Genomic DNA, 11,562 nt, shown 5'->3' on the forward strand with positions numbered 1-11,562 from the left:
AGTTGAGCGCCTAAGACAATTGGATGGCACCTTGCGTGCCTCTTTCTGGCAACTCCTGCAGCCTAGCCGATGCCAAGCATATTGCCCTGCTTTCCTTTGGACCATATCATAGAATCATAGAATCGTAGAGTTGGAAGAGACCACAAGGGCCATCCAGTCCAACCCCCTGCCGAGCAGGAAACACCATCAAAGCATTCTTGACATATGCCTATCAAGCCTCTGCTTAAAGACCTCCAAAGAAGGAGACTCCACCACACTCCTTGGTAGCAAATTACACAGTCGAACAGCTCTTACTGTCAGGAAGTTCTTCCTAATGTTTGGGTGGTATCTTCTTTCTTGTAGTTTGAATCCATTGCTCCGTGTCCGCTTCTCTGGAGCAGCAGAAAACAACCTTTCTCCCCCCCCCTCTATATGGCATCTTCCAATATATTTGACCATGGCTATCATATCACCCCTTAACCTTCTCTTCTCCAGGCTAAACATACCCAGCTCCCTAAGCCGTTCCTCATAAGGCATCGTTTCCAGGCCTTTGACCATTTTCGTTGCCCTCTTCTGGATACGTTCCAGCTTGTCAGTATCCTTCTTGAACTGTGGTGCCCAGAACTGGACACAGTACTCCAGGTGAGGTCTGACCAGAGCAGAATACAGTGGTACTATTACTTCCCTTGATCTAGATGCTATACTCCTATTGATGCAGCCCAGAATTGCTGAGAGTGGTGGGTCCTGTTTCTGAGCAGTCTAAGACCTCCAGACACACTGCCCAGGCTTGTGCCCCAGAGAGGTCACTTCAGTGCTGCTAATGCAGCAAAAACAACAACACAAGAGGCAGCAGTTACGAGTTACCGGTCTCTGCAGCCACAACATAGGACCTTAGGGCAAAGTGTGGATAATAAATTAAATTAAATTCCCTCACCTTCGCTCCTCTTCTCTGCCAAATAGTTTGTTGACAATTTTTTAAAGACTTTATACTTGCTGTCCTAAGAGCTCTAGATACCCTCCCCTTTGGCTTAAAGTGCTGCAGAATTTCAAGCTGCTAAGTGTATCTTTAATTGCTATCTGGCAAACAGGGGGAAACAACCAGTTGAAATGAGAAAACGTCCATATTCTGGAAAACAAATAAAAAAAAACACAGGTGGTATTATATAGGCTTAGAAACAGTATGTAGACCTCGACATTGTCACGGAGAAAGGAAAAGGGTCAGAAACATGGTTACAACGCAACAGACACGGTGACAAAACGAAATGTTTTGTACGGCTTCTGTCTCAAATTGCCAATACTTCCATGCTCAGCCTCGGGAAGAATGAATTGTGCGAAAAAGCACAATTAGAAGTTCATGAAGGCATGTGGTTCAGGTGACCAGCGTCCTAAAGCAGATCTAGCACGGACCGTGAGATGCATCAAACTCAAATACTACAAGACACATTTGCAATACCATAGGTGGGCATGGAGGAGACCTGTTAATGCAATAGGCCTAAGAGAAGCTGTAACTGTTCCAATTTTTCAGTTTTGGTCTCAGATTCTCTCTCTGTGTGTGTCTGTCTGTCTCTTGAGAGAAAGGTAGGTGTCAGCTTAGAAGACAACCGTTCGCATCCTCAGCCATTTATTTCCAACAAGTGCCATTCTATGAAATATCCGCAGAGAGATATTTCTACTGCTTGGTTCAGTTATGAAGGAGAGGCCCTCTGCTCTCCTACCTGCAGCCACATTCTGCTACTTTCATCCCTTCGTATTGGTACTTCAGAGTGGGCGTCCCGGCATCGTCGTTGTAAAGCAGGGAAATGGCTTCCAGCTTGGTGGGAACGCAACAAGCCTTGGCCGCTTTCTTGGGGTTCTTGTAGTGAACCAAGGTCTGGATGATAGCGTGTTTGGTCGGGGTGACGTTATCAGTCAAAGGAAAGAAGCAGCCCCCTTTGCACTCAAACGCCTCGTAATCCGAGGGCGCGATGATCCAATTCCAGCCAATTTCTTTGAAGTTGACGTGGAGAGACGTCCTCCGGCAGTGGTTGCTTTCAACGCTGCGTTTGCTTCTTGATGAGGAATGGCGGATTCCGCCGACAGGCGACGCATTCTGCTTGCGAACAGTGTCGTTCTTAAGCACGCTCCCCTGTTCGTGCGCCATCATTTCCTGAAGTTCCCGGTGGTTCTCCTTGATTCTGTTGCCATTATCGTTGGAAAACACTATCAGCAAGGGCAAACGGTTGGACTCGTGTGATACACTGATGTAAGGCTTCCCACAGGTGGGCTCCCTTTCAACGTGACTTTCCATGGTGATCTGCAGCTGACTGGTAGCCCTTGCTTTCGCTTCCTTGGCCCATCTTTTCACAGTGCCAGACATATCAAACGTCACCCAGCCGCATTCATGGATTTCTTTGGAGACTAGGAAGGATTGGGCATCTTTCGGTTCACCCCAGGGATCTCCTCCTAGGCTGCCATAGATGACCACGTTTCCTTGAAGGCGAGAGAAACACTCTGCCTCCTCCTGACAAGCAGTGTGGATCCGAAGCTCAGCTCTGGTGACTTCTTCATGCCATGGGATGGAGACATTGAAAAGCAAGATGTATTTCTGAAAAGGATCCATTTCCCCTGAGGCAATATCTGTGGGGAAAAATTGATAAGCATTGTTACCATAGCTCCCTGTTATTGCGGGGTGGGAGATATGAAATGTAGGCAACCCAGTAAGTTGGGAATTGTACAATGATTATGATTATGATTATACCATCATCATCATCATTGCTTTTTTTCCTGGGGGTACACAGGGGTATGCATACCCCTAAACATTTTGTGAATCTAAGTTTGGCCTCATTGAGGGTCAATATGAGTAGGAAAATGAAAGTACCCCTGAATTTTTTTAAATAGAAAAAAGCACTGATTATTATTATTAGGAATAGGTCAGGCATCCCCAACCTTCGGCCCTCCATATGTTTCGGCCTACAACTCCCATGATCCCTAGCTCAGTGTTTCTCAACCTTTTTTGGGCCACGGCACACTTGTTCCGTGAAAAAAATCACGAGGCACACCACCATTAAAAAAGTTAAAAAATTTAACTCTGTGCCGCCCTATATTATAATTATGACTGTAAGAAACACTTGCCAAATATTGCTTTCCGGCGGGTCAGTGTTGTGTATTGGCGGCCGCCAGGCTCGTTTGCACTGAGCTTTGGGAAAGAGGAGGAGAAATATTGCTTTCCGGCGGGTCAGCGCTGCCTATTGGCGGCCGCCAGTCACGTGACAATGCAAATCGCCCTTCTCGTTGCCGCACGTCGGGGCACACCAGCCAGCGTCTCGCGGCACACTAGTGTGCCGCGGAACAGTGGTTGAGAAGTGCTGCCCTAGCTAACAGGACCAGTGGTCAGGGATGATGGGAATTGTAGTCTAAAACATCTGGAGGGCCGAAGGTTGGGGATGCCTGGAATAGGTCTTAGACCTGCATCTTAACTGATGGCTTGCTGCTGCTGGTGTTACAAGTTCTCGTGTAAATCAAAATACTGTGTGTGTGTGTGTGTGTGTGTGTGTGTGTGTGTGTGTGTGTGTGTATGACTCTGCTAACCCAGAAATAGTACCTCGAGTTAAGAACTTTACCTCAGGATGAGAACAGAAATCGTGTGGTGGCAGTGCAGCAGCAGCGGGAGGCCCCATTAGCTAAAGTGGTACCTCAGGTTAAGAACAGTTTCAGGTTAAGAACGGACCTCCAGAACAAATTAAGTTCTTAACCCGAGGTACCACTGTAGATAAATAGGTACCTCTGCGGCGGGAAGGTAAACGGCATTTCCGTGCACTCTGGTTTCCGTCACGGTGTTCCGTTGCGCCAGAAGCGGTTTAGTCATGCTGGCCGCATGACCCGGAACAGCTGTCTGTGGACAAACGCCAGCTCCCTCGGCCTGAAAGCGAGATGAGTGCCGCAACCCCACAGTCACCTTTGACTGGACTTAACCGTCCAGGGAGTCCTTTACCTTTACCTAATGGCCTCCTATGAGTTCTGAGCCATGACATGGCAAGGGATGAGGGGAGCAATTCAGGCATGCACTTTTTTGGGGGGGGTGGGGCGGAGAGAGTTTCCACTTAACTTTCTGCCCCTTTTGGATCTCCTCTTTGTAATGGTCATCAGCGAATAGAATTGCTGAGCACATTTTACCTCATAATTAATTAATTGATTAATTAAATTTATATACTGCCCTTCAACCTGAATAATGCAAAACGAGAACAAAGAATACATAACCAGAACCAAAACAAACCAATAACCTTAACAATTGTAATTGTTTTGCTATCTGAATTCTCTTCCTGGTAGCTTTCCCAGGCGCACCAGCTTCTCAAGACAGTTGAGGGGGCCGACGCGATGTGCTGACCTCGCATGCAAGGAGTCAGGGGGTGGAGCTGAACACCCTCTGAACATTGAAGAGGCCCTCAAAAACTAACAAACAAGCAAACAAACAAGCAAACAAGCAAACAAGCAAACAAGCAAACAAAAACTGGAGGGGGGCAAAGTGCCTTGGCCCCCAGGAGCTGGTGCCTACGATTGTTCCTGAAATGTGGTCCTAGTTGCTATTGTTTTAATTAGTTTCCTTTTTTAAAAAAGCATCCTAAAGTGTCTTCACATAGGTGCAAAGAGGAAAGCATTTTTGGGTGGGTCACTTGAAACATAGAAAATAAAGATGGGCTCAACGCTCAGATCGGTTTTTTAAGTAGGGTTGTCATATTTCAATAATTGAAAATCTGGACACAAATGTTATTGAGCAAAATTGTTTTTGGCAAAGTTGCTGAGATTTTTTTTGATGGGGGCAACACTGTTGAGTTTTTGAGTTTTGCCCAAAGTCGCCCCCCCCCTGCAAAATCTCAAAAATGTCTATTCTTCAACATGGAATTTCCCCGGACATTACAGCCCGGCTGAAATTCTGGACGTGTGGCAACCCCAATTTCTTGAAAACTAGCACTAATTGTAAAACCCTATTGAAGTATTGTGATTTGGCCGCTGCTAGAAACAGGAACCTTCACTGGGGAGACGATTGACATCCGGAATAAACCCAGAAGGGTTGGCTGGCTGTTCAGTTGGTGGCCTCTGAGTCTCATCTCCCTTTGGGAGGGGGGGGGCAGGGGCAGAGTGCCAGAGATGTTTTGACAAGCAAGCCCTAAATTACATTATCAGTTTATTGCTGGTATCTGATTTCTTCTTGATTTAAAAAGAAAACGACACCTTTTATATTATAGTATAAGGAAACGTGAAGAACGATCAGGCTTGTTGACAGAACAAGTAACTAAAGCTGCAATTTCATAAGCACTTAGTGTAAGATCCATTGAACTTAACGGGACTCACTTTTGAGTAGGCACACAAAGGATTCCACTCACTGTAGGATTCCTACCCACTGGGAAAACCAAGCCCACACATTGTGGAAGAAAACGCTCATACCTTCAGGAGTGAAGCTACGGACAATGTTGGATATGGGGCTGGAGGACTTGTCCTTGGTATATCGATTATACAAATCAATCATGAACTGGGGCGGCTCCTCTTTCATCTTCTCCTGCGAAGGTATCTCTGATAAGTTCAAGTTCCTCAGGAAATCGGCTTTCAGATTCTCCAGGAAAGCCTGAAAGTCGAAAGGGGCCTCTTCATCCACAATCCCAAGGTCACCAGAGTGTTCGGGAGAGTTTCCCACCGTGAGCAACCTGCCCCTAACATCCACAGGTTTGCTGTTTGCCAGATGGACGAAGACAACATTCAAAAGAGCCAAGGCGCCAAAACAGTACATTTTGCAGGTGCTTCGTTCTCCGGTATGGGGGGGAAGCCAACAGAGATCCAGGAACGTCTTGTCCGATTAGAGTCTGAGGAGTGAGTAGGGGAGCAAGACCAAAAGCTAGACACTTTCTGAAGCTGTGTTGCGGCTGTTCTTTCCCCCAGCCCCAGACCCTTGTGAATTGTCAAGCAGATTGGTCATACACTTGCCCTTATCTCGGCGATTGATGCTAACATTTCAGTCCCTTATCTATTACGGCTCTTCACTAATGAAGATTCTATAAACATGAGGACGAGCACATATGGCTCATGAAAGACCATGGCATCCACGATGGAATCTATGTTCTCCTTTGGGGGGGTCATCGTTGCTTAATGATGTCCCGTTGTCATTTCCTTGCCAGCGACAATAATGTATTTTAGGATGCCTGATAGGAGGCTTTGGGGGGGGGGACAGTAGGGAGATTTGTAAAGTGTTTTCCTAGATTCCCGCAGCGAAATATTAACACCCCCACGACAGCTCCAAAGTTCCGTAACGTACTTTCCAAATGGCACCGATGTGTTCTGATGTAAGATGCAATCCCATGACGATGCAAATTCCCGTAAAGGGGGCTCATTTATCAGCTAAGCGCCGTTGTTTGTACACAGAAGAGGATCTGCTTTCTGTCATCTCCCCCCCCCCCCGGCCCTGCCCCAGGATTGTCAGTTGTCACTTGGATATGATAGCAATTCCTTGGTTTTCTGGTAAGTAACAAACATTCTTCTTCTTCTTTTGTTGGGAGCTGCCCAGAGTGCCACTCAGATGGCCGTCAAAAAGAAATAATAAATTATTGTTGTTATACAGTCTTTTGCACATAAAGCTCCCTTCCTTCCTTAGATATAAGGTGTCCCAACATGAAGCTCTTTATGGGGCTCAGGCAAGTCTCTGAGGGAAGCAAGTTCTATGGGGCCGCCGCTGGACATTGATTTGTGATGAGAAGAAAACTGTGCATCTTGTTACAAAAGTCAGGTGCCTGGCCCTCTCTCTGCCTGTGTTCCTTTGGAGAACGGAAGACACGGTCGAGACTGTCACGGCTTTAAGAAATGTGGTTTCTTCATCTATTTATGTGCACTTTCAGTCTGCATGGAAGGGAGTCCAGATCTTACAGCATGGCTATTTCAAGAGCGGCTTGTCCCCCACAGCTGCGCAGAGCTGGCGTCCAAGGCATCTCTCCCAGCCTGCCTTCAGCCAGCCTGCCCAAGATGGATCTCAGCTCTTCTCCCTGCTGCTTCTTCCTCCCACACACCCCATCACCTTGGTAACATGTCACCCCCTAAGCCATTCCTCCCCAATGGCCCATCAACCCCTTTTGTCATGTTAACAGGTTTGCTCGGCACTAAACCAGCCAGGCTGGTTTGCGTAAGCCAGCCCAGGGATTCCCTGTCAGCAAGGCTCGCCAGCTTGTATTTTAATCCATATCCCAATTAATCAAAATCCTAGCATTTATGCATTCCTAGGGTTTAAGCGGGACCCCCCCCAAAAAAAAACCCTATAACAATATGATGGAATCCTGGTACAATAAGTTCCCACAGTCCGCACAGCTAACAGCTAGAATGAGCATTGAAGTCATAGGTAAAAGGTAAAGGGACCCCTGACCATTAGGTCCAGTCGTGACCGACTCTGGGGTTGCGCGCTCATCTCGCATTATTGGCCGAGGGAGCCGGCGTATAGCTTCCAGCTCATGTGGCCAGCATGACAAAGCCACTTCTGGCGAACCAGAGCAGCACACGGAAACACCGTTTACCTTCCCGCTGTAGCGGTTCCTATTTATCTACTTGCATTTTGACATGCTTTCGAACTGCTAGGTTGGCAGGAGCAGGGACCGAGCAACGGGAGCTCACCCCATCGAGGGGATTCGAACCACTGACCTTCTGATCAGCAAGCCCTAGGCTCTGTGGTTTAACCCACAGCGCCACCTGGGTCCCCAATTGAAGTCATAGCAGGTAGAAATTAAGTACTCCTACTCCAGGTTTTGGTGACTTCCAAAGAGTCATATATAATCAGGAACAAAGCACCCTTCAACCTTGTGAGCACTTCTGAGAGTCATTCTTGCTATCATCTTTTACAAAGAGACTTAGAAGCAGGTGTGCCTCACATTTCCTAGGCTTCTAGGAAATGATCACTTCTGTGATCCTGCTATTCAGGTTCCTCAGCTCATCGTATCTGGCCAGACAGAAGAAAGGCTTTGGATGAGTTGTGGGAACTTGGATGGAGCTGTCCGTGAGATGCCCACACTTCCTGTTTCCTTTGCACCGCTGAGCCATTGCTTTTATAAAAGATAAGGTCAAGTTTTCCTGAGCGTATACCTAGGACCCCCCCGCAACAAAATGAAGCAAAAACAGTTTACGCCTGTCAACCCAGGAACTAGTTAAAGCTAAGGGAAACTAGAAGTACCTACAAAACAAATTCAAAATACTTGGTGAAGGGGCCATAGGAAAGATGATAAAACTGATACTGATTAAGGACCCTTTGCTCGTGTGGTGTTTGTGTGTGTGTGTGTGTGTGTGTGTGTGCACTTGGCTGGCCTCACCCAAGAGCCCTGTGCTTTCATTCGGCAGCTCCCAGACCAAATAAGGCCTGCTCAGCCTTTTGGAAACTTCTAAGCCTCTGCTTTCCTCCATGTACTAGAGCTAAGATAGGAACCCTTTCGAAATCTGGAGGAGACCTCATTCGGATGATTGAATCCTGTCACCTTTGCTGTTTAAAAGATAAAAGAGACTCAGTGCCTCCCTGGCTGCATTTAGTGCTGCCTCCTCCTGACCTGAGTTCAGAGCTCTGACAGAGAGCCCTACCAGATGCTGCTTCTGTGATTCTGCAATCCAGGTTTCTCAACACATGACCGGATGGAAGGAGGAATGTCTTCTTCTGTTCCCATTCTTTAAGAAGGGGGTTCCTCACACAGGTGCGCGATATTAATTGGGAAATAACGATTCACCACGCATAGCGCTTATCCACATTTCCTTTTGCTATACTAACATTCTACCTATCTAGACACACAAATCCCTGTGAGTTCAACTTCTTAGTACAAATTCTGCATGAACGTACCAAATTCTGTATGGAAATATTGCATTTGTGTACGTACGCGAGTGAAGACATGTCCGTTTCTTGTCCCGGAAACAAATTTTTCATTTAGAAATTCTTAGGAGGTTGGGGAGGGGGGTTGACGCTAAATATAGAATAATATGCTAAACAACATTATCTCTGTTATGCAAGTTAAGAATTTGAAAGCATCGGAAGACAAAATGTGTAACCAGCCCTCACGCCGCCGGGGGGCGATTGCAATTTCAAGTCCACTCATCCAAAGACAGCAGAACAGCCAGAGAGTTCATTTTGTAATAATAATAATAATAATAATAATAATAATAATAATAATAATAATAATAATAATAATATATTATTTATACCCCGCCCATCTGCCCGGGTTCCCCCAGCCACTCTGGGCGGCTTCCAGCAAAACACTAAAATACAGAAATCCATCAAACATTAAAAGCTTCCCTAAACAGGTCTGGTAATTGTTGTTCTCTTTGACCTCTAGTAGGGGACACAGGGCTCTGGAACGCCTGGAATGACTCTGACAGTTTTCACAATGCTCTGGATTGTGGCACAGTTCGATGGCCGTAAGATCTGGAAGAGAGGAGGAAATCATTACTGCTTCTTGGCAAGGAAGTGGCTTTCCCAGCATGTTTGGAGAGTCTGGCACCGACGAAAGGGAAGTTGTGAATGGCAAAGAGACGGGCCTTTATCAGCAAAGGAGTGAAAGCGAGCCCCCTTTCAGGTGATATATACTTCTGTGGTGACAACCATGCCGCCCATAACAGCATCCAGCACACGGTGTCTGGGGGAAGCTGTGGAGTGGCTCAGCTCCGGCTACCTGTTTGTTTGAACCACCTGCCCTCTTAACCCTTGTCCATTGGAAGGAGGTGGACTGGGTTGGTTCAAGGAGAGATCAATGCTTCGTTGGAAGAGCTGCCTTGACACTCTTAAAGAGGACTTTCCAAGACCCGGGAGAGTTAAATATGCCTCTCTTTTTTGACATTCCGTTACAAAAGGGTTAGGTAACTCAGAGACTGGCTGTATTTTGTAGGAGGAATTTGAGCTCACGCCAGAATGTCAGGTTTCTGCAGCTCAAATGGCTTAGCAAATACACTTGAAAAGAACTGGGCTCTTTTGAAGTTAGGAAAGTGAAGGGGAATGACATTGAAAAATGTAAAAGGTAAAGGACCCCTGACAGTTAGGTCCAGTCGCGAACGATTCTGGGGTTGCGGTGCTCATCTTGCTTTACAGGCCAAGGGAGCCAGCGTTTGTCCGCAGACAGTTTTTCCGGGTCATGTGGCCAGAAACCAGAGCAGCGCACGGAAACACCATTTACCTTCCCGCCGGAGCAGTACCTATTTATCTACTTGCACTTTTTGGGGTGCTTTCGAACTGCTAGGTTGGCAGGAGCTGGGGCCGAGCAACGGGAGCTCACCCCATTGCGGGGATTCGAACAGCCGACCTTCTGATCGGCAAGCCTGAGAGGCTCAGTGGTTTAGACCACAGCACCACCTACGTCCCACTGAAAAATGTAGGGCAAACAAAATATTCACGGGGAAATGTATAAATGCCATGCAAGCAAATGAGGATGAGGGCTCAGTAGAGACTGGATATTATCTTAACCTCTGTGTAACCAAATGAGGGTGAATGTTCAATAAACAGGTCATCTGGAAAAGCCCTTACATGGTGCAAATTTTGGACGGGGTAGTTGTGGAGAATTTTTCTTTGTTATGCCTTCCTGGAAAATGCAAGCTGTGAGATGTTTTGTACTTCAAATGTCTAAAGGTGAAGGTGTGTTATTGAGGCAGTATTTAGGAAAGCGAGTTGGGTGGTTGCACTGCAGCAAGTGGCCTTTGGAACAAATGGCTCCATTTAAAACTCCTCTGCTTTGAAAGACCAACTTCTGCTGGGCTTCCTGTTAGCTGAAGAGACACCTCTAGATAGGTATGCTGCTTCCTTTCGTATCATCTTTCCTTTTTGTTTTCCGAACAACCGGGATGGATGCAAGCAGACTCCTCTCGCCAGCTCAAGCAGCCCAACCAACCACCATGCCTGTCACACTTACATATTAATCAGCGAAAGTTAATTCACGAGAACGTTAATGAATACAAATTGCTCCCAAAGGCTCCGTGCGGGGCCTGCGATACATTATTCCTCCTCTAAGCAATAATGGCTCTTATTATCTTCCAATGAGAGAGTGCTGTCAAGGCATTGAAGGATGGACGGAGATGATGAAGACAAATGATCTCGTTTAGATCTACGCGGTTCAATCAGAGCTCCAGCTTGTCATTCTCGGTAATTGGAGACAGGTGCTGGGGACAACAAGCAGCCAGGCGTGTGAACACACACACATACACACACGAACTTTGCCTCCTTCATGAGACTTTGAGAACAGCTAACAGTAGCCTTTCCAGAAGCCCCTCAGTCTAGGTTTCCACCATCACTTGCCCAAGACCAGACTTCCACACTTCTTTTTTTTATAATAATTTTTATTCAATTTTTCCAAATCAACAAACAAAACAAGAATTTTTGTACAATTCATCTTAAATTCACCCATCTCATTTTGCTCTGCCGAGCTGTGACTTCCCTCCCTCCCTTCACACGGTTTTCTTATTTACTCCTATCCCGCAGTTTGTTATTACCCTTAGTTTAGTCAGTTCGTAGGATTTATTTCAGTCCTGCAAGTGTTTTTAAACTTCTACAGTTCTTCTCCATATAGTCCACAAATTTACTCCAGTCTTTTCGGAACTTTGTCTCTCCCTGGTTTT

The 11,562-nt window shown here is 46.4% G+C and overlaps 1 protein-coding gene across 1 annotated transcript; it reads right to left on the minus strand.

Annotated features, from left to right (window-relative positions):
- Positions 1-1,032: 1,032 nt before the first annotated feature.
- On the minus strand, positions 1,033-5,882 carry GDF2 (growth differentiation factor 2). Its single transcript, XM_035138168.3, has 2 exons — positions 5,401-5,882; positions 1,033-2,595 (listed from the first exon to the last, which is right to left on the minus strand). Exons 1-2 carry the CDS (start codon positions 5,738-5,740, stop codon positions 1,691-1,693), a joined length of 1,245 nt encoding a protein of 414 aa, XP_034994059.3. The 5' UTR covers positions 5,741-5,882; the 3' UTR covers positions 1,033-1,690.
- Between the last annotated feature and the right edge of the window lie 5,680 nt (positions 5,883-11,562).

Source organism: Zootoca vivipara, chromosome 5 (assembly GCF_965207765.1).
Source record: "Zootoca vivipara chromosome 5, rZooViv2.hap1.1, whole genome shotgun sequence".
NCBI classification, from domain to species: domain Eukaryota; kingdom Metazoa; phylum Chordata; class Lepidosauria; order Squamata; family Lacertidae; genus Zootoca; species Zootoca vivipara.

Excerpts from the sequence above, each read along its gene's own strand:
- GDF2 (XM_035138168.3), bottom strand. The coding sequence starts at position 5,740 with ATGTACTGTTTTGGCGCCTTGGCTCTTTTGAATGTTGTCTTCGTCCAT. Across the intron at positions 2,596-5,400 it reads CCGTAGCTTCACTCCTGAAG|ATATTGCCTCAGGGGAAATG; the intron begins GTATGAGCGTTT and ends TTTTCCCCACAG.